Source organism: Cordyceps fumosorosea (genome assembly GCF_001636725.1).
Source record: "Cordyceps fumosorosea ARSEF 2679 chromosome Unknown scaffold_11, whole genome shotgun sequence".
In the NCBI taxonomy this organism is placed as follows: Eukaryota; Fungi; Ascomycota; class Sordariomycetes; order Hypocreales; family Cordycipitaceae; genus Cordyceps; species Cordyceps fumosorosea.
In genome coordinates, this window is record NW_017387311.1 from 433,745 (window position 1) to 452,588 (window position 18,844).

At 55.6% G+C, this 18,844-nt stretch overlaps 8 protein-coding genes across 8 annotated transcripts; 4 read left to right on the top strand and 4 right to left on the bottom strand.

Moving 5' to 3' along the window:
- Positions 1-586: 586 nt before the first annotated feature.
- ISF_04940 (ATP citrate lyase, subunit 2) lies at positions 587-2,483 on the bottom strand (the record flags this gene model as incomplete). Its single annotated transcript, XM_018848545.1, has 2 exons — positions 587-1,612; positions 2,043-2,483. 2 exons carry the CDS (start codon positions 2,481-2,483, stop codon positions 587-589), a joined length of 1,467 nt encoding a protein of 488 aa, XP_018704271.1.
- A 3,584-nt stretch (positions 2,484-6,067) lies between these two features.
- ISF_04941 (ATP-citrate synthase subunit 1) lies at positions 6,068-8,106 on the top strand (the record flags this gene model as incomplete). Its single annotated transcript, XM_018848546.1, has 2 exons — positions 6,068-6,514; positions 6,577-8,106. 2 exons carry the CDS (start codon positions 6,068-6,070, stop codon positions 8,104-8,106), a joined length of 1,977 nt encoding a protein of 658 aa, XP_018704272.1.
- Positions 8,107-8,988: 882 nt separating this feature from the next.
- Positions 8,989-9,261, top strand: ISF_04942 (Ribosomal protein L30, ferredoxin-like fold domain protein; the record flags this gene model as incomplete). Its single annotated transcript, XM_018848547.1, has 1 exon — positions 8,989-9,261. One exon carries the CDS (start codon positions 8,989-8,991, stop codon positions 9,259-9,261), a length of 273 nt encoding a protein of 90 aa, XP_018704273.1.
- A 438-nt stretch (positions 9,262-9,699) lies between these two features.
- ISF_04943 (histone acetylase complex subunit) lies at positions 9,700-10,898 on the bottom strand (the record flags this gene model as incomplete). The annotated part of the gene is made up of 3 exons (XM_018848548.1): positions 9,700-9,872; positions 9,943-10,061; positions 10,171-10,898. 3 exons carry the CDS (start codon positions 10,896-10,898, stop codon positions 9,700-9,702), a joined length of 1,020 nt encoding a protein of 339 aa, XP_018704274.1.
- A 980-nt stretch (positions 10,899-11,878) lies between these two features.
- Positions 11,879-12,553, top strand: ISF_04944 (Kinetochore subunit NKP2; the record flags this gene model as incomplete). The annotated part of the gene is made up of 2 exons (XM_018848549.1): positions 11,879-12,184; positions 12,293-12,553. The coding sequence occupies 2 exons, from the start codon at positions 11,879-11,881 to the stop codon at positions 12,551-12,553; spliced, it is 567 nt and encodes a 188-aa protein (XP_018704275.1).
- Positions 12,554-12,972: 419 nt separating this feature from the next.
- ISF_04945 (hypothetical protein) lies at positions 12,973-13,835 on the bottom strand (the record flags this gene model as incomplete). The annotated part of the gene is made up of 2 exons (XM_018848550.1): positions 12,973-13,454; positions 13,517-13,835. The coding sequence occupies 2 exons, from the start codon at positions 13,833-13,835 to the stop codon at positions 12,973-12,975; spliced, it is 801 nt and encodes a 266-aa protein (XP_018704276.1).
- Positions 13,836-14,830: 995 nt separating this feature from the next.
- Positions 14,831-16,313, top strand: ISF_04946 (hypothetical protein; the record flags this gene model as incomplete). The annotated part of the gene is made up of 4 exons (XM_018848551.1): positions 14,831-14,833; positions 14,894-15,683; positions 15,749-16,056; positions 16,125-16,313. 4 exons carry the CDS (start codon positions 14,831-14,833, stop codon positions 16,311-16,313), a joined length of 1,290 nt encoding a protein of 429 aa, XP_018704277.1.
- A 584-nt stretch (positions 16,314-16,897) lies between these two features.
- On the bottom strand, positions 16,898-18,229 carry ISF_04947 (hypothetical protein; the record flags this gene model as incomplete). Its single annotated transcript, XM_018848552.1, has 1 exon — positions 16,898-18,229. The coding sequence occupies one exon, from the start codon at positions 18,227-18,229 to the stop codon at positions 16,898-16,900; it is 1,332 nt and encodes a 443-aa protein (XP_018704278.1).
- Between the last annotated feature and the right edge of the window lie 615 nt (positions 18,230-18,844).

Sequence of the window (18,844 nt, forward strand, 5' to 3'; positions counted from 1 at the left end):
CTCTCTCATCTCACTGCAGCCAATATTGGCACCGAGTTTGAATACTGTCTTTTTCTTGGGAAACATAATACTACATAACAATTATAATGATGGCGCATTTTTCTTTCAAGCCACCCTTCAATATCATCTTCTTGCTTCATAACCCCAAGTTTGGATAGTTGATGAACTCGCGCGCCAACCGCTGGTCTTGTTGGCGCTTGATTTACGCGCCCGGCGCTACTGGTGGTAAATATCTATATGACTGCCAGACAATACGTAAATGAATTCGGCACCCCGCCACGTTGCTCTGGTGGTATCCGCATCATCATGAGTTACCTCCCATCACATTGTGTCACGTTAATTGAATCGCCGAATATAAATTGAATCATCATGCAATGTCTATTACGGTTATACTCATATTCTGCAGCGCAGAATTTTACATAGGTTCTTCTCCAGCTTGTATCATCCAGTACGTCAAGGTCAAAACTCCCAGCCTTCATAGTGGTCTAGCTTGCAAAATACAACATCTGGCAACATCTGGTAAAAACCACAGGCACAGCCTGGGTTTCGTCGTCTTATTTTTCATCCATTATTATCAGCAAGACCCTTACGCCTTGAACTCCTCAACGTTGCTGCTCTCCCACTTGCCGGGAACAAGAGCAAGGGGCACGATGCCAGAGACATGCATCTCCGGGCCAAAGATCTTGGCATCGAGGCCGAGCTCCTGGGTGGCGGCCTTCATGTTCTTGAGACCTTCCTGGTAGTTGGGGCCGGCACGACGGACCCAGATCTTGACGTTGTGCTCAATGAGGCGGGGAGCGAAGTCGCGGAGAGCGCGAATGACACCCTTGAAAGTGCTGGCAACGTTGGTGAAGTTGGCAATGCCGCCACCAATGAAGAGAACCTTGCCCTTCTCGGAGACAGGGGCGCGGAGCATAAGGTCAAGAACGGTGCGAGAGTAGTGGTAGGTCTGGGACTCAGTAGGTGCACCAGAGTATTCACCGTAGTTAGCGAGTTCATCGGCGAAGCCGGACGAGGCAATGGCATCGGCGTAGACAACGGAAGCACCACCACCAGCAACGAGGGTCCAGATACGACCAGCAGGGTTCAGAACAGTAAGCTTCAGGGAGGCACCAGTCTTGGCGTCAAGGTCGGCAATGTAGGCTTCCTCCTTGCTGAGCTCACGGCCGAAGGGAGCAGGGAACTCCATGGGGGGACCAGCATCGATGCTGACCTTGTCAGCACCAGAAGCAATGTTGGTCAAGCCGAGAGCAGCGGGGGAGCGAGCAATAGCCCACTTGACACCGCACTCGAAGTCAGCCGTCTGGTCAAGCTTGGCAGCAAGATCCAGGAAGTGGACTTCGGCAGAGGTCTTGTCGGCGTTGGGAATGACAACCAGGGGGTTGATCTCGAGGTATGTGAACTGGCAGTCGACGTAGACGGCGTAGAGGCGCATGATGAAGTCGACGAGAACATTGTGAACACCCTGAGGAACCTTCTTAAGGAGAGTAGCGGCAAGCTCCTGGTGTGAAGGGAACTCGGCAAGATCAACGGGGATCAGGATCTTCTCAGCCTTCTCATCGACATCACCAACATCGACACCACCCTCGTGGGTGAAGAGAATCCAATCACCCTAGAGCAAAACGAAAACAGTTAGCACGATCTGTTCTTCTTAAAATAGAGATAGAATCGCGAGGCCAATGCAGGTACGCCGTTTGTGGGCTTCGGCTCGAGCCGTAGCTCATCGAGACAGGGGGGTGGTGCAGAGCCGGGACCCTCTCCATCGTGACATCCGTTCGTCCGAGGCGGTTGAACGCTTGGAAGGGACCACCCCAAAAGGGTAGCCCACATAAAATCCCAGCAGCCGGCAGCCGTGGACTATATAGCAGAAGTCTGCTCCGGACAAAGGAAGGCGAAAAGTTCCAATTGGAGTCCCAACTTTGTTTCTTCCGGACACACTCGACGTCCAGTGTCCCACCACAATGCATCAAGCAAATGACAATGGTTGAATAAACCAAAACAGCTGCAACGGCCCAGGAAACGCAAAAGACGACAAAACTTACATCGCGGACAGAGTTGATGTTGATGTAGTACTCGGTATCTTGAGGGTGGGGGACAAAAGGCTCGACGAGGAATTGTCTCAGGACACCGCTGGTGTGCTCAACCTTTTGCTCCTTGCCAGCACGCTCGGCAACCCAGGCCTTGGCCTCGGGCCAGGTCTTGTTGAGAGCGAGCAGACCGCTCTTACCACGACGCTTGATGAGCTGATCGGGCTTCGCGACGAACTTGGCGCCGTCCTGGAGGAGCCAAGGGTAGGTGACCTCAGCCTGGTCGAGGACGTCGGCGACGTTGGCGTCCTCGGGGAAGTGCAGAGAAGCAAGTCTGGCCGGGGCGTTGTGCTTGGTGGGCTTAGGAAGAGGACTAGGCTTGATGGCGGGAGCGCGGGTGAGGTGATAGTTGAGGATGGCCTTGCCGTCGGCCTCGAAGATCGACTTGGCGGACATTGTGGGAGCTGTGTGGTTTGGTGAGGTGGAACGTGAGAGGTGGCGGAGAAGGGAGCCGGGTTCGAGGAGATCAAGGCAGATCTGGAACGAGTCAGAAAACGGTCGCAAAGGAGGAGCGCGTGTGCGGCGAAGCGGATGGCGAGACAATGGCAACGACAAAGTCACCCAGCTCGACCGCCAACGCAGCACCAGCACCAGAAGCTCTCCAACATGCAGAGCAACGAACTTACGAGCAACAGCTGTGACGGGAAGCTGCAACACAGAGAATACGAGGTGGAAAATGAAGCCGGTGAGAATTGCACAGAGCAAGGTTGGCTGGAATGGGACAGGATTGTGAAGCGCAAAAGAAGAGACAATGGACGAAGAGGTGGGAGGGAAGAGTGCTGAGATGCGGGATGGTGGCAGAAAAGAGGCGGGTGGGCAAGCAACGAACCGAAACGGAGCAAGTTGGGTGGCAGTGGGCAGAAAGTTGGGGGAGTCAAGCTCCAGGGTGCGCTGGCGTGCGGCGTGCGGCATGCGGCGTGCAGCTGTCCAAGAGGGGCGACCAGTGCCGTGGTTTGGATTTTTTTGGGGAGCAGCTGGCTTCAGGGACTTGGTGGGCGGGCAGCGCGCAAGCCCTCTGGGCCCTTCTTTTTTTGCTGAGCAGCAAAGCAACCGGGGGCGGTCAGCGCAGCAGAGGGGCAGCTTGCTTGGCCATGGTGGGCAGTGGCCTGGTGGGTGGTGGGAGCAGCAGTGACGACGAAGATGATGCTACGGAGGCTGCGGGCTGCAGCAGTGCAGTGGATTCCTCGCCGTATCTGCGCCCAAAAAAAGCTTTGGGGCAAGTACCAGTACATGCAGCTGCATCTCCCCAGCGGTTGAGAAGCCAAGTGGATCAGCGCTAGAAAGGCTGGTGGTGCCTGTTCTGGCAGGCTCCGCAATTACAGTGGCCGGCATCTTTTCCGACAAGCTCAGAGAATCAATCGCGAGGCAGCGCCAGATTACGGTGGTGGTGCTGTCTGAAGATGGCAGCAAGGAGGCTCCGACTCCGTGTATGACCAAAATTCCGGTCATCAAACAGCGGCCACGGGGGAACAAGAACTCCACGGGCATGATTACTCAAAAGCTGGGTGCTACCATGCTACCATTTCACGGAGGGGATTCATTACGTGGAACGAGAAATGTCCAAACTACCCGCGCAAATCCCCCGAGGCCGCCGAGAGTCGCTGTTTGACAAAAATGGGTTCCACCAAGGAATTGAAAAAATTCCCAATTTCCCGATTTCGCTCTCCCAGTCTGGAGGGGTCCAGCCAAAAAAAAAAAGAACACTAATGACTTTTGCTGGCGGCAAAGATCGCGCAAGAAACGGACAAAGCGAAAACGAAAAGGGGTGGATACGGATGCGACACGGGCGAAATGACCGCGCCGTATTACATGTTTCTTCTGTCCGATTCTACAGAGCAATGCATCCCTGGTGTTACCAGTACCGACTGAGATACCCCAGATTGCCTGTCCATGCGACAAGCCAGCCTCCGTGACGTCTTTGGTCAGCGGCTTGAACGGCACCTGCAGGCCATCCCATGTCAGCACCACTGTCACCAAGGCCGGCTGCTGGTATTGCTAGTCACGGCGTTTCTGGCGAGCCTGAACGACGCACGCAAGTTCAATCCGCTCCCAGAGAGCCGGTAATAGTCGGGCATTTGCGCCATTGCCACGACTCTTGTGTCTCTTATCATCTGGCTTATCGCCATTATATAGGCAAAAAGCGAGCTTAAAAGCTCACTTGCCGATAGTGGATGCAGCGCTGTAGAGCTGGCTGCAGCCTGATACGGCATCTCCAGCCAGATGGCGTGTAAGCCAAGATGTCACAACAGACTGTTTAAGAGATGGGAGACTTGTGAAAAAATACCGCTGAGCACAACTCATACGGCCATCACACGCTACTCTTCTACACAACACAAAGAATGCCTCTTCGGGCAGCTTCTGGCGATGAAGCTGACGCGCTAGTGCCGCCGAGTCCAGGCACCGGCGCTGCAAGCCGACAACTGAAGAAAGCCGTTATTTCATGACCGGCTTACACGGGGACTGCACGCTGTGCATCGGGCAACATCAACGGGCAGCCAAGCAAAGAGACGGGGATAGATTGCTTGGTGAGCTGATGCTGGCGGTTGCGAATGCCGGTTTACAGCATTGGCATCGAAACCCGGGTGCGGGTGCGGGTGCGAGTGCGGATACACGATACATGTATCATAACACGAAGAGTTATTTACTTGACCTCTGCAGGTTAGCGAGAGCCCCGAACACGGCCAAGCAAGCGGGTGACTTTGCGAGTCCTCCTTTCTTTGAACAACTTGGCAGCCCACCAAAAAAAAAAAGGTCACCAAGGTCTCAGGGTGGCTATCAATGTCGCTGTGGCCTCCAAATGCTGCTGTTTAGGGATCCCCCACTAGACCAGCCTCAGTGCTAGCGTGGCGGGACAAGCGTCTGCCTGCAGCAAGCCATCTGTCGGTGCAGGGACAGGGAGAGGCAGCGAGTGCTACAGCACACACCGCGTGGCAGCAATTCAACAGATCCGAAAGGTTCTTTTATTAGCCTCAACTTACCTGCCAACCGCGAAGCCAGATGAGGGAAAACACACAAGATTGCCCCAACTGGTACAGCCGCAATCGCTCTAGCGACACCGACAGACACCGACACCGCTCATCCAGCTGTGTGTACTGTCAGATGGAGGGAGCATATTGATGGGAAACAAGGCGTCAACTACACTTTAGAAAACAGACGGTTGCTTCACTCAATTGCGAACACAGTCAGCCCAGTAAGTTCACAATCTTGTTTATTATTATTTTATTCTTGTTCTACGCCCTCAGCAGAGCCATCTCGTCAGATAACCGCAGCACAATTTACAGCGGACTCAGCGCTGTTTCTCTGCTGCCCCACCCTGCCCCATCATCTTGCACTCTGTTTTCTGGCCCGCAGCTTGTACCATCTTCAGCTGCGCCCTTGTACCTCTACCTTTCTCCAACTCCCCCTCCTCACTCTTTTTTTTTTTTTCTTGTAACCCAGCACCCCTCGGCAGGGATCCGCTACAAGGTCCCGGCTCCACTCCCTTTTTGGTGACCCTTCCTCTGCGTCTTGGTGGGCTGCAAGCCTGTCGTTGCTCCAGTGCCTCCCCCAAGGTGGGCTGTCCGCTGCGCGACGACTCGGGGGGTACAACAGTCTTGCGGCAAACACTCCCAGCAAAGGCCTGGTCCGTCCTGTTGAACCGCCTCCCAGCAAGCTCGCTATCCTCCGCCAGCTTCCTTCATCTCCTACTCTACTCTTCCTCTCACACCTCTTCGTCTTTCTTCCATCTTCCCTTCCCCATCTTCGCGATTGGCAAGCTTCATCTTGTCCTCTACTCGATTGTGTCGTTCAGGCTCAGCTATTAACACCTTCTACTTCAGCTGCTAATACCGGCAAAAAAGTTTCCTGGTCGGAACCCGCCTCGTCCGCTTGCTCACCACCATTCGAGTCGCTCTCAACAGCTCCAATTCATCCACCTTGAGCCTTGAACAGCTCTATTCCTCCCAGCTTCTACCCACAACACACATACAGCCTCCTTCACAATGGCTCAGGGCACCACCACGGCCAGCGGCGCCAGCCTCTCTGCCAACGACAAGATCCAGCGCTTTGCTGCTCCCAGCCGGCCCCTCAGCCCCCTCCCCGAGCACGCTCTCTTCCACGACAAGACCCGATGCTTCGTCTACGGCCTCCAGCCCCGAGCTGTCCAGGGCATGCTTGACTTTGATTTTATCTGCAAGCGCAAGACCCCCTCCGTCGCCGGCATCATCTACACCTTCGGTGGCCAGTTCGTCAGCAAGATGTACTGGGGCACCTCCGAGACTCTGCTGCCCGTCTACCAGCAGACCGAAAAGGCCATGGCCAAGCACCCCGACGTCGATGTCGTTGTCAACTTTGCCTCGTCTCGCTCCGTCTACAGCTCCACCATGGAGCTGATGCAGTACCCCCAGATCAAGACCATTGCCATCATTGCCGAGGGTGTTCCCGAGCGCGTGAGTTTCTGCCGCAATAGTTTCCCTATTGATGCACTCAGCTAACAGCCTCTTTCCTACAGCGCGCGCGTGAGATTGCCCACGCTGCCAAGAAGAAGGGTGTCACCATCATCGGCCCCGCCACCGTCGGTGGCATCAAGCCTGGTAGCTTCAAGATCGGTAACACCGGTGGCATGATGGATAACATTGTTGCTTCCAAGCTCTACCGCAAGGGTTCCGTCGGCTACGTCTCCAAGTCTGGCGGCATGTCCAACGAGCTTAACAACATCATTTCGCAGAACACAGATGGCGTCTACGAGGGTATTGCCATCGGTGGTGACCGTTACCCTGGTACCACTTTCATCGACCACCTGCTCCGCTACCAGGCCGATCCCGCCTGCAAGATCCTCGTCCTCCTCGGTGAGGTTGGTGGTGTCGAAGAGTACAAGGTCATCGATGCCGTCAAGAAGGGCATAATCACCAAGCCCATCGTCGCTTGGGCCATTGGTACCTGCGCCAGCATGTTCAAGACTGAGGTCCAGTTCGGTCATGCTGGTGCCCTGGCCAACTCTCAGCTCGAGACCGCTGCCACCAAGAACAAGTCCATGAAGGAGGCTGGCTTCCACGTCCCCAACACCTTTGAGGACATGCCCACCGTTCTCGCTGAGCTCTACCAGAAGCTCGTCAAGGACGGCACCATTCAGCCCCAGCCCGAACCTGTTGTCCCCAAGATCCCTATTGACTACTCTTGGGCCCAGGAGCTCGGCCTCATCCGTAAGCCCGCTGCTTTCATCTCCACCATTTCCGACGACCGTGGCCAGGAGCTTCTTTACGCTGGTATGCCCATCTCCGACGTCTTCAAGGAGGATATTGGCATTGGTGGTGTCATGTCTCTGCTCTGGTTCCGCCGCAGACTCCCCGACTACGCCTCCAAGTTCCTCGAGATGGTTCTCATGCTTACTGCCGATCACGGTCCCGCCGTTTCCGGTGCCATGAACACCATCATCACCACCCGTGCCGGCAAGGATCTTATCAGTGCCCTCGTGTCTGGTCTCCTTACCATTGGCTCCCGTTTCGGTGGTGCTCTTGATGGTGCTGCTGAGGAGTTCACCAAGGCTTTTGACAAGAACCTGAGCCCCCGTGAATTTGTTGACAGCATGCGCAAGGCCAACAAGCTCATCCCCGGTATTGGTCACCGCGTCAAGTCTCGCAACAACCCTGATCTGCGTGTCGAGCTTGTCAAGGAGTATGTCCTTGCCAAGTTCCCCAGCCACAAGCTCCTCGACTACGCCCTGGCTGTCGAGACCGTCACCACCTCGAAGAAGGATAACCTGATTCTCAACGTCGATGGCTGCATTGCCGTCTGCTTCGTTGACCTGCTTCGCAACTGCGGTGCCTTTTCTCCCGAGGAGGCTGAGGACTACCTTGGCATGGGTGTTCTCAACGGTCTCTTCGTTCTTGGTCGCTCCATTGGTCTTATTGCCCACTACCTCGACCAGAAGAGGCTGCGCACTGGTTTGTACCGTCACCCCTGGGACGACATCACCTACCTCCTCCCCAACCTCCGCGAAGGCCGGCCTGGCGCTGAGGGCAGAGTTGAGGTGCAGATGTAAGGAAATGACAATGAAGTTTCACGAGCGTCACATTGCTTTTTGTTTCGAGTTACCATTGATGATTGAGGGTGATGAGATAAAGGAGGTGAACGGTAGACTACTGTATAGGAGAAAGGCTCACGGTGGCACGCAGTACTGCGTCCACGATGGCTCGCCGTTGAATCGCAGAAATAGACATGTAATTAATTCAATATGTTCAAATTTACTTTCGTGGTCTTTATGAGTTGGTGAAAATATTGAATGGTCCAAAACGCCGGTGTGGTATCGCACTGTGAACCTGCCGTCTACGTCTGAGGCCGACCCTTAATAAGCTATAGCAGTATTTGGGACTTGAACATCATTGTTATGGTTCCCGAAAGGTAAGCTATAAATAAAATGATTTAAATACATCAAGTTATTTATCTAAGGGTTGGGCAGCCAGTGGTTGTTTGCGCAAAAAGAACACTGGCTTCAGGGTAGGACATCACCACGGAGGCACGTGACTCCATTTTTACTGTTGGCCACCTGAAGCTCCAGGTTCGCAAGATGGCTTAAACCCGAATTCTCAGAGCAGCGATTGTAATTACCTGGATAAAAAGGGCCATCAAAACGTCAGTCCGTCATAAAGAGCGATTTCAAATACCCTCGAATCGAAAATTGAAACGCACCGCGGGCCTCCTCGACCAAGCACAAAATCGCCTCCTTACCGCCGGAGCGACCACGACGAAAAAAAAAAAGGTACATCAACCGAACCTCCCTCGGTCGAAAGAGGACTTCAACGACCGTCCAAGCACCACACACACAAAACACGAAAGCCAATCTCACACACACCCACCGACAACGGGCGGACTCAAAAACACCCAACACCGACACACACACACACACACGCGCGCGCACGCACAAATGTCCTACTTTCGCGTGACGCTGCACAGGAGCGCCATCGGGCTGCCGGAGCGCACGCGCGGGGTGCTCGCGGCGCTGGGCCTGCGGCGACGCGCGCAGACCGTGTTCCACCCGGCGGAGCCGCAGTTCGCGGGCATGATCTTCAAGGTCAAGGAGCTGGTGCGCGTGGCCGAGGTGGACGCGCCGCTGAGCAAGCGGGAGGTGCGGGCGGCGCGCACGCCGGACGCGGGCTTCTACGTGGAGAGCAGGGCGGCGGAGCGGGTGCCGCGGTGAAAGGGGGGGGGGGGGCTTGCTCTTCATCACGACCATGTACAAGTATTACTGGCGTCCAGACAGGGTTGGCCTGGGAGGGCTGTCCTTTGTAACATAGACCTTTCTTTATACACATCAATCACTGCATTCTTCTTCACTCAGGTTTCGCGCGAATTCGCAATGTGCTTGCATGTCAAAAAGAAAAGATAGGTGGTCGAACCGTGTACAAAAGAACCCTTCCAATGCTTCTCCTGGGAAACGAAGCAAAAAACTGTCAACTCCATAAGTACAAAAGAATAATAAAGACCCCTTTCATTCAAGATAAAATGCAAAACAAACTGATTGCCCTATTTGCTTTGCCAGTCAAGAAAAGCAAAGACCGTAGCGTATTTCTTTTTGTTACAAGAGTTGATAAAGATGACGAGCGGAACCGCCCCTGAGGGAACAATGCTTCGCCGTTTAGAAGCTGCGCGCCTTGTCAATGTACTCTTGCGAGGGTGTCTCGTACTCGCTGACAAAGTAGTGCTCGCAGTTGCGACCGAGCCACACGGTAAACTTGCCAATCTCTTCGCGTAGACGGGACACAGATTGCTGGTCCATGTTGGTCTGCGCCAGGAGCTCGGGCAGGGACACTGATTTTGTGCGCATTAATTTCAAAGCTGGTGGATAATGCGGACTGTCAAAAGATGACGGTTGACTTACCGATGAGTCGGGCGAGGTGCTCGGCACCGTAGACGTCGCAGACGTTCTTGTACGTTGAGTTTTCGTCGTGGTTGTTATCCCACAGCTTGCGAATATCCATGTATTGATGACGCTCGAAGCTTCGCGAGTTGCCAAGCCATGTTAGCACGAAGAGGAAGAAAAAAGAGGGAAAGAAAGAAAACGGAAGGTAGCCCTATGCGCGTAGAAAAGAGTGTGCCTCTGACGTACCGGTATAGTAAGATTCTGCTGAGGGACTTTTCAAAGTACTCGCGGAAGCCGGCGACGACCTCGGTGAGAATGTCCATGCTCGCCGAGTGCTCCTCGCGATGCGGCCGCTCAAACGCGACATAGTCCTCGAAAATCTTGCTGACCGACTTGGCGTGCGGCAGCGGCACGAGCTGGTTGTTCTTGGTGATGTTCTCCCAGTCGTCGACCAGCATCGCCTGGATGTGGTCCGGCACGGGGATACTAATCATGGGCTTGGCGTAGAAGGAGTCCTCCGTCTCGAGCTCCCAGTCCTTGCCACGCCGTCCGCCGCCGGCAGGCCCCTGGGTTGCGCGTGAGCCGGGGCCGCCTGCCGAGGAGCCGCCGCGTTCTTCGCTGCCGCGGCCAGAGGCGTCGCCGCGGAGGCCCCTTCTGCCACCAGCGCCGCTGCCGGACGCGGCGCCGCCTGCTTGCTTGGAGCTTTTGGCCATGCTTTGTCGGAGTTGCGCGTGTAACTGCGCGGCGAGCTCACGATGCTCGTCGTCAAATGGGCGGATGCGGTCCGCAAGCACCCAGTCGTCCCAGGTGCTCTTCCAGCCTTTGTAGTGAACTTTATATCTCCAGCCGTCGCCCTGCTCCTCGGCCGGCTGCACGTCGGTCACCTTGGCCTCGTACAGCATGTCCATGTGGAAACAAAGCACTTTTTCATCTTTGCTGAACTGCGAAGGGGGGTTATTGCGCGTGGGCGCCATTGTTTCGGTGTGTGTGCTGTTGGGTGGCTTATGTGTCCTGTGGCATGTGGGAAGATGCAGCTAGCCTATGAGTCGTTTGCTTTCGACACCTTGTGTTTTGTGAAACAAGAAATTAAAAAACAAAGGAATGTGTCAATGAAGATGAATGCCAGCTGTTATACTGGATGAACCAAAATACCCCAGTGTCGCTTCTTTGGGGGGGTTGTTGGTGGAGAGAGAGAGTGGTGGCTGTTTGCAAACGCCGTTATGGCTTGAGTTGGTGAGAGGTCAGATACGATGGGACGTGACTTGCTAACTCGCGTTAATTGCCCAGCGTCTTACCGTCCCTTGGGCAGCATTTTTTTGCCTTGTACGGATACGCGACGCGAAATTCACTGCCCATTTATGCTGCCCCACACGAGAGTCTCGTAGGTTTGATTGGTTGGCGGGTCAAGGACACTGTCACCGAGCTAGTAAAGAACTTGGGCATTTGGACAGTTGCAGGAGACGTTGCGCATATAAACACTCGGAGTTACCAAGGGCCCTAGATTTGTAAATCTAGAAAATTCTTCGAAAGTGTTTTGTTTGTTTTGTTGGTTACGGTCTGGTGCCGCTGAGCAAAACAGCTTAACCTACAAGTTCAAAGGGGACGCACCTGTTTCGGGATGTATTTTCATATCTCATCTATTGCTTAGGTATATTTAATATGTAAAAGTTGACTCTGTACTCTTGTTTTGGGTGCAAAACTGCTCATTACTATTTCGACTTTGTGTGTTTGGAGCATCGGTATATAGATACTGTTGGCGGGGATGGGCCACCCATTACAGCTTCGGCCAGAGAACGCGTCTCCAACCTAGGTACAGAACTACTGCGCGCCCGGCAACCTGGGCCCTGCATCAACGCTTGACACGCACCAAAGACAATCCGAACCGAATACAAACAAAAAACTTCAGCTCACCACTCCCACCAATCGCCCCGAGCTCGACAACACGACCGACAATATGTCTGCCCCCCCAACCGAGGCCGAGCTGCTCAGTAGCTACCTCCTCGACCCCGCGCGACTGCCCAACATCATGACGCTCGACCAGTTCCGCGCGCTTTTCCCGCGCGATGTGCGCTCCGCCGCCCCCATCCGCAGCCTCTTCCTCGACCTCGCCGCCCAGCGCGGGCAGGCCGTCGACGCCGTCGCCGCCGCCATCGAGCTCGAGGCGCGCCGCGGCGGCCCGGCCATTCGTCGCGAGGTCGCCCGCCAGCGCCGCGAGGAGCTCGACTGGGAGGTGGACGGCGAGGTAGAGATGGACCGCGCCGTAAGTCTTTTCCATTTTTCTTTTGAGTTCTTGCTCTCGACCCCCTTTGGATCAATACGGGCAAGCGACGATTTCGTATTTTGGCTAATGATGGGCGTGTGGGAACAGCTGTTTGGAAGCGATTCGGCGGCCAAAAAGGCCAAGCATACGCTCGGCAGTATCCTACCGGAGCTCGACGGCGCGGCCGGTGCAGTCGAGGCCGAGATTGCGAAGCTCCGTCAGCAGGAGGCTGACCTCGAAGGAGCCATTGCCAGGATCATTGCGGACCTGGACGACGTGCGAACCGACAATCTCAAGAACCGCCAATTACCCGACCAAGTCCTTGACGGCTTAGAAAATCTACAAGAAGTCTGCAATCGCAAGACGTGAATGATCAAGCGGCATGGCAAATCACACTACAGTGCCATCGCAGAGGACGCGACACGATTTTAACCCAGAATGACATGTATTAATGGTCTTTCTTCCCTATCAGATATGGCCACATACCCAACATGAATAAACACACATGGCTGGCGACCCAATTTCTAACAATGAACCGGTTGGAAACATCCCATAAAACCCCCCAGGCACTGGCTGGTCCTCCGACCCAAACAGCGACTCCGTCGAAAAGGAAAACATCAGTCGTCGTCATTGTCGGCCCGCCCATTTTGATTGCCCAAAGAGAATAAAATGATATACTGGAAGAAATCAAGAAGCACGCTTGAGCTCCTTGGCGAAAACGATCAAAGCTGTATTATAGGATATTTTACGAGAAACAAGGACAAGGACGAGGAAAGGTGAATGTCCAACTATTGGGCAGCACCGGCACCGGGAGTGGCACCGGCACGGCGCTGCTGAGGAGGCTGCATGCGGTTACCCATAATGGTGCGGCTGACCATCGAGACGATGAGCATGAAAGCCCAGTTGGGAACCAGGCTGAAAGCCCAAAAGGCGTAGCCGACGGGGATAGACAGACCGAGCTCAGCAAGCTTGCCGTTGAAGGGGTGGAACCAAGAGTCGAGAAGCTCGAAAGACTTCTTGCCTTTGGCCTGGAGAGTGACAAGGTCGTCGGCGGTGGTGGTGGTCATGTTGAGGCGTCTCTTGTAGATGTCAATGGCAGCAGGCTCGGGAAGCATATCAAAGGCCCAGATGGAGCCGACCCCCGCAGACCAGGCGTTACACAGGACGCGCTCGTCCTCGCAGTTGAGAATAGCCATATGGGGAGCCTTGGGGGTGATGGTGAAGCGGCCGGCGGTCTCGTTGAAAGCCTTCTCAACCTTTTCGCACTGGCCTTTAGAGCATGTTAGTAAGTACAATAGAGACGAAATAGAACAATTCAGAAGGGGTCCTTACCGAAGCAGGTCTTGTTGCGACCAGTGATGAGCACCCACCACTCCTCCGGGATCTCGGAACCAGCCTGGACGGGGGCGTAGAGGGTGTCCTTCCAATTCTCTAGGGTGAGTTGGGAGATCTTGGCCTCGCCGATCTTGGCCTCGACGGCAGCGACGGGGCCGTCCTGAACAACGGCCGATTCGGCGACATAGCCGGTGAACTTGCCGAGGAAGTTTTGGAACTGGGCCTTGTACTGGCCAAGGGGGCCGTCGGCAACAGCATCGGCAGCAAGAGCGGGAACGGCCGCGACGAGGGCGGTGGTAGCGAGCGAGAAGCGCATTGTGATTGAGTGGTTGTGTTGGTTTCGATGAAGCGAGAGGACCAGGGGGGATTGTGCGTGCTGGCAGAGCGAAAAAACGGTAGTTGGATGCAGGAACCCGTGCGGGACGCAACAAGAGATGGTTGGAAGCAAAGATGGCTTTATAGGAGAGCCTTTCAAAAGTGGATTGGTCCAAAGGAGAGATAGGAAGCTTAAAAAAGAAGCAAAAAGGGATTGCGGGATAGCTGTGGGTGATGGAAGATGGAAAATGGGGGGGAAATGAAAAGACAGACGAGGCTCACTATTAGTTAGTAGGCCAAGGTGGCCAATTTAGCACGAAGTCCGGCCAAGTCGAGGCGTGGCGCGGAGACGTGGCGGCGCTGGGGCGCGTTCTTCAGCTGCAGGAGCTGGTTGCCTAGATCAGGGGACTCGGTACTTTCAGATACACGTAGTTTACGTGAGAGGACAAGTACCCAGCACCATGTGGTGTTTATCTTGGTTGGCCCGCCTGCGGGGAAGCTCCAGAACAGCTCGGCCTTGGCCGGTAGAGTATCAATAGGGGAGAGAGCAATAATGTTCGAAACAAAGGAAAAATATATCTGGTCCCTTTGATTATTGTCCCTTTTTTGATGAATTTTGCCATGCACGAACAGGGCAGGGAAGCTGTGTTGCGGCTAGCTGAAGCGAGCGACTGCCACCCCGTGCTGGTGGTGATGCGCTGCTTCTCGTTTCATGGCAGGATCAAGTCAGCTTGCCAAGACAGGTACGCTCTGCGGCCTCGACAAAGCCGAGGAAGTGTCACTTTAAACGACAGAAAGTCTTTCTTATAAGATGCATTCACATATGGAGCAGTAAATACGCAGGCACTGACACAAGTAGATATGTAAATCCTTGAACCTGAGAGGCGTACCTTACAGTGGGGCACTGTGATCAACGTCGAGTTCAACATCGGCCTTGCGAATCTAGTAAATATCCTCGCGACAACAAAAGCTTCACCGCAATCAATATTTCATGGGATGGTACGTTTTTGCTATATGGTAAATAAATCTTATCATGAATTTATGCTCACACAATCTCAGGCTTCCATCGCGAACCTACCAAACCGGAAACGCCCGCGACCACCAAACGCGTCTGTGAACGCGTCTCGACGACAGCCCGCCGACGATGCCTCGCGGGCCGCAAAGCGAAGCCGACTCAGCGACAGCGGCACGGCGGTGTCCGGTGCTGCATTGACGTCGCGATCGTCGGCCGCTGCTCTTTTACGTGGACCGAACCCCAGCGTTGCCCAGAACCGCATAGGCGGCCAGGTTACCATACCGACGTCAAGGCAGACGACGCACCCGTCACTCCATGACGTGACGCCCTCGCAGATTCAGAACAAGCCGCCGCCCAGACGGCGGAGTACTGTCCAAGGAAAGATGGCCGCGCGCAGGACAGCCGGCTCAACGCAGGCAGGTGGGCGGTCGGGGGCCACGCAGCGACGACAACAGCAGCAGCAAGAGTCGTCGCCTGACGAGCAGCCGCTTTCACGAGCGCGAAGGCGAGTTGATGAGGAGCAGGATGAGGAAGAAGGGGAAGAAGCTGGCGGTTCCGAAACCGACGACGTTGACGACGACGACGATGGACCGCCCTCGCCGGAGAAGCCCTATCCACACGTCGCGCCGTTCACACGACGCGTGCGGCAGTCCACGATCGAAACCAAATGGAGCCCTCTCGGCCACGGCTCCCTCAAGGCCCTCACCTCCATTCTGCAACTCGCCCAGCGGCCCGTCCTCCAACGCCTGTCATCCTCCTCCAACTCGTCGCGCGCCGCGCCCACCGAGGCCGCGCTGCGCCTCATCACCAAGCGCATCCTCGACAAGATCCGCGGTGTCCCCGCGCGCTCCGTCGCGCCGCTCCCCTTCCCGCCCGCCTCGCTGCCGACGCGCACGCAGCGAACGCCAAGCAGACGCTCGAGCGCCAGCTCGACCCCGTCCTGCACGCCGTCGAGTTGCTCGCCGCCGAGGCCCGCCGCGCCGAGGAGGAGCTCGAGGCCGAGTACGAGGCCCTCCGGGTGCTCGAGGCCGAGGCCCGCGCGAGGGCCAGGGACAGCAGGGCGCTGTTAAAGAAGGCGCACGTGCTGGCGCCGGACAACACCACTACCACCGGCGGTGGTGGTGGTGGTGAGGATGCTGCGGCGGGCGGCGGCGGCGGCAGCACCGTCACGTTTGAGAAGAAGGAAGCGGCCATGAACCCCTTTCAGGTATGTAGCTGCGCCCAAATTTTGTTCTCACCGATGGGATGAAGTTGCCATGGCTGACGCAAGTTTAGAACATCGAGGACGACGAGGTCAAGGAGATGGTGGCGGCGCTCGGCGCGCAGGTCGACAGGCTCCGGGCAGGCGCGGCGCAGACGGAGGGCGTCGGCGACCAGATCCCGCGCGCGCGCGCGGCGCTGCAGGCCGTGCTGGCCGGGAAGCTCGGCGCGCAGACGTACGAGTATGTCGTGCTGGGGCGGTGATGGCGAGGAGATTGTTTTCCATCGGCACAACGCCATCATCACGGGGGCGATCTTCATGACAACTACGATGCGATCATGGCCATTGATTTCCTGTCTCTTTTTGTCTTGCATAAACGGCGTTTGGGCGAGATCATTTTGTTACGCGCAGAGTCTTGATACATGTGCTGTACGGTTAGGGGATTGCATAGCAACGGCGTTTCATCACTGGTATCAGAATACCGTCAGTTTGGTCCAACGGGATCGGCTTGCGGGTTGTCGCATAGGGGTCTGTACTTCAAGTCACGTTCTTGTAAAAGGTTTACACAACTTGGCCAGGGCGTAGTAATGAATAAATTCAAGAGTTTACTCCGCTATGTAAGAATGACATGGGTAGCCCCTCGCTACATTGGCCTGTTTTCAAAACGTCCGCAAATACAAATCCAAAATCTAATATATCGTGGCCAGGCCTCTAAATTTGAGACCAGTACATAAGCCGGTAGATTCTTCAAAAACTATCGACAGATGAAAGAAAGAAAGGAAAAATCACAAGTCAGGGTGATGGACATTGGCACTCGCAGCAACTAACTCAACCTTAATACAGGAGCTTAGCGGCGGAGACTCGCAAAGCCAGAGGGCTTGGGGGCACCGGTGCCCGTGGGGGTGGTGCCGTTGTTGGCGGGAAAGGGGACAACAGTGACGGTGGCCTCAATTGTAGTGGTAGAGTCGGTTGGGCAGGGAGTTTCCGAGGCCTTGACGGAAGGCTGGCTGCTGATGCCACTGGGCTTGGCACTTGAGTTGTTCTTGTTACTGGGCTTGGGCTTCTCAACCTCGACGCCGGTCGGGGCACCGCCAGCAACGCAAGGTGCGGTAACGGTGACAGTGGCGGCGGAGGCGGTAACGGTGGTCTGCGCAACGGTGACGGTGACGGTAGCGGGAGCCGCACACTTTTCGCAGCCGGGGGGGTTGCTGCCGCTGCCGGGGTTGCTAGGGGCGGGAGTGTTGACGGGGTTGCCGCCGTTGCCGGGGTTGCTGGGCGCGGGAGTGTTGGTGGACTTGGCGCGAGTGATGGTGACAGTCTTGGTCGAGGTGGAGGTGGAAGTCTTGGTCACGGTCTGCTCAGCGGAAGCAGGGGGCGTGATGGTGGACTTGATGGTGGTGGTGATGACGGTAGGAACGACGGACTGCTTGTCGCCGGTACCAAGAGTCAAGGTAATGGTCTTGGTCGAGACGATGTCGGTGGTACGGACAGGCGGCTGCTTCTGGCTTGGGAGAGCGGAGGAAGCCGAGTGGCTCTCAATGATCTTCTTGGAGATGGAGCTGGCGTCGGAGACGGGGCAGACGGTCGTAGCCACGACAACAACTTCGGTGACGGTCGTGATCTGGCGAGCGGACTCGGGGATGGACGACATCTCAGGCTTACCAGCGGGGCAGTTGGTGATGGTAGGAGCACAGCTGGTGATGGTCGAAGTGCGAGTCTCCTTGACAGTAAGAGTGGTGGTAGGACCGACGGGAGCCGGGGTACCAGTGGGAGCGGCGGTGGGAGCGAGGGCCGACGAGTTGAAGGAAGGGGCAGAAGAAGAAGAGAGAGAGGCAGAAGACTTGTGCTGCTCAATGATCTTGGAGGAAATGGAGCTGGCCTCGGTGACGGGGCAGACGGTCGTAGCCACGACGACAACGTCGGTGACAGTCGCGACTTGGCGAGCGGACTCGGGGATGGACGACATCTCAGGCTTGCCTGCAGGGCAGTTGGTGACGGTGGGAGCACAGCTGATGATGGTGGAAGTGCGAGTCTCCTTGACGGTCAGAGTGGTGATTTCGGCGGGAGAGGGGACGGCGGTTGTGGTGCCATTGCCGCGGGGGAAGTGCAGGTGGCGGCCGGGGGTAAAGGCGGAGGCAAGAGTGGCGTAAGCGCCGGCCAGAGCAACGGTAGACTTCATCTTGGATCTTGTGCTGTTGGTTGCAATCGGGGAAAGGCGATATGGCGGTGCTTGGTGGTTGATAGAGAGCGTGTAAGATACTGAGACTATGTAATCGAGTCGAGTCGAGTCGAGTCGAGATAAAAGGAGGGCAAGGAATCAATTTCGAGGCAAAACCAGCAAGCTCACGAAAGGGAATGAAAAAGACTCAGGCGTCGTATGAGGCTGATATCTTGGTGGCGAAGAGCAAAAATGATGCAACTGTAGTTGGGACAGAATACACCAGAGTGGTAGCGATGCCTAAGCAATTGAAGATGAAGAGAAGGGAAAGAAAGGAAAAAAGGAATGTGGTCGACTCTTTTTGTAAGGATGGTAAAGGAAAGGAATGGAGAAGCGAAAAGGAGCGAGAGGGGATGGTTTATTATTAGAGGTAGTATAAGGGACTGAAGAGAGGAGCGAGGGTGGGAGGCTGCAGCAAGCAAAATCCAGGAAGCCTGCAGTCTTCCAGCCGTCGGTGAGGTGCCAGAAGCGAGCTGGAGCTTGGAAAGCAAGGAGCATAGGTGGGGTGGGCATGGGCCGAGAGGGAGGGGGGGCGGGTTTAGCATGGTGCGCTAACAATTCGCACGCCCCCCAAAC